General features: G+C 48.1%; 1 protein-coding gene across 1 annotated transcript; it reads right to left on the reverse strand.

Annotated features, from left to right (window-relative positions):
* Positions 1 to 247: 247 nt before the first annotated feature.
* Positions 248 to 1,099, reverse strand: LOC124262533. The gene has a single exon (XM_046697037.1). It carries the CDS (start codon positions 1,097 to 1,099, stop codon positions 248 to 250), a length of 852 nt encoding a protein of 283 aa, XP_046552993.1.
* Between the last annotated feature and the right edge of the window lie 356 nt (positions 1,100 to 1,455).

The following is a 1,455-nucleotide window of genomic DNA, read 5'->3' on the forward strand; positions in this document are numbered from 1 at the left end:
ACTTTCAAACACTCCGGGCGGTGCGCATTGACACGCAGTGTCACGCAGTGTCACGCATTGGCCCGCTTTGATCAGGGGTCGGAAAAGGTCGCGACAGATTGGGCAAAGTTCACGCCCTCTAACTTGTGGTGAAGTGGGCGGGCGGGTTTCTGTATTGTCACAAATTGTTCACGTTTGACGGGTTTGAGCATGTTCCGAAATTGATACGCATTGAGCACGCCTACTTCACGCATTGTTGGCGCACGAATCAGCGACGACCGCGCTCATAAAAGTGTGCCCATCGCCAGTCCCCACGTTCCTTAACTCGACAGCGAACAGTCAACAAGATGCCTGCCAAGAAGAAGAATACAACCAGAGGAAGAGCAGGACCAGCAGTGGATAGGAGACTGGAAGAAGAGACCGGACAAGAAACAGAGACAGACATTTGAGACAAGATTCCAAACGCATTCTCCACCACACGACGAGCACGAGACAACCTGTAGCTGTAGCTGATATTTCGGTGCATCTGGGAGCGATGAGAGAATGGTTTCATCAGCCAAGTTCTGAGTGCAAATGCGTCATAGGCTACGAAATGATATGGCACAGACTTGTCATTATTAGGGAGTGGAGCTGATACAGGTAGTCCGGCTCGGTTGTCTTCGACAGCTTTGTGTAAAGTACAGTTCTTCCATGTCCCTCCATCTGAAGCACCACCCTCTGCCCCAACATCAACATACAAGAACTTCATGCATCCAGCATCTACATGGGCCATGAGTACAATGCTGCGGAAGCCTTTAATATAATTGTAGTAGAATGATTCAGCTTTGGGTAGCTTCTTCATAGTAGCATGCTTGCCGTCCACAGCCCCCAGACAGTTGTGGTAGTTCCATCTAAAACTAAAACCTTCAGCAACCTCCTTCCACTCCTCTTCAGTTTTGGAGCACCTGAGTACTTCGTCCTTATAAACCTCAAGGATGGCTTTGCAAACCTCTGGTAAGAACTTGCCGATTGTAGTAGCTTCAACTCTGAAGCTGTACTGTAGACTTGCACAGGATTTACCAGTGGCTAGGAAGCGAAGAGTGGTTGTCAGCTTGAGTCCCACCTCCAGCGGTTCTCTCATGAATGTGGTCTTCTTCTCAAGATGAGGTTTTAACTTTTCCACAATGTCTTGGAACAAGCCGGGGAAAATTCTCAGGTAATTTCTGTAGCCACTTGGATCTTCCTTGTGGAGTTCTGTCAATAGCTGATCATAATGTCCGAAGTGATGTCTTCCAGTCAACCATTCCCTCACCAACACTGTCCTTGCTTTCCTTTTTCAAGTTGGGGTTACGTCTTCTTCTTTGGCCTGCTCTTGCTGTAATTGCTGGTCTTCAAGACTGACTGAGTTTAGTTTTACGCCGCTTTTAGCAATATTCCAGCAATATCACGGCGGGGGACACCAGAAAATGGGCTTAACACATTGTGCCCATGTGGGGA

The sequence above is a fragment of the Haliotis rubra genome, unplaced genomic scaffold, assembly GCF_003918875.1.
Source record: "Haliotis rubra isolate DU_JTF1 unplaced genomic scaffold, ASM391887v1 Scf843, whole genome shotgun sequence".
Lineage (NCBI taxonomy): Eukaryota > Metazoa > Mollusca > Gastropoda > Lepetellida > Haliotidae > Haliotis > Haliotis rubra.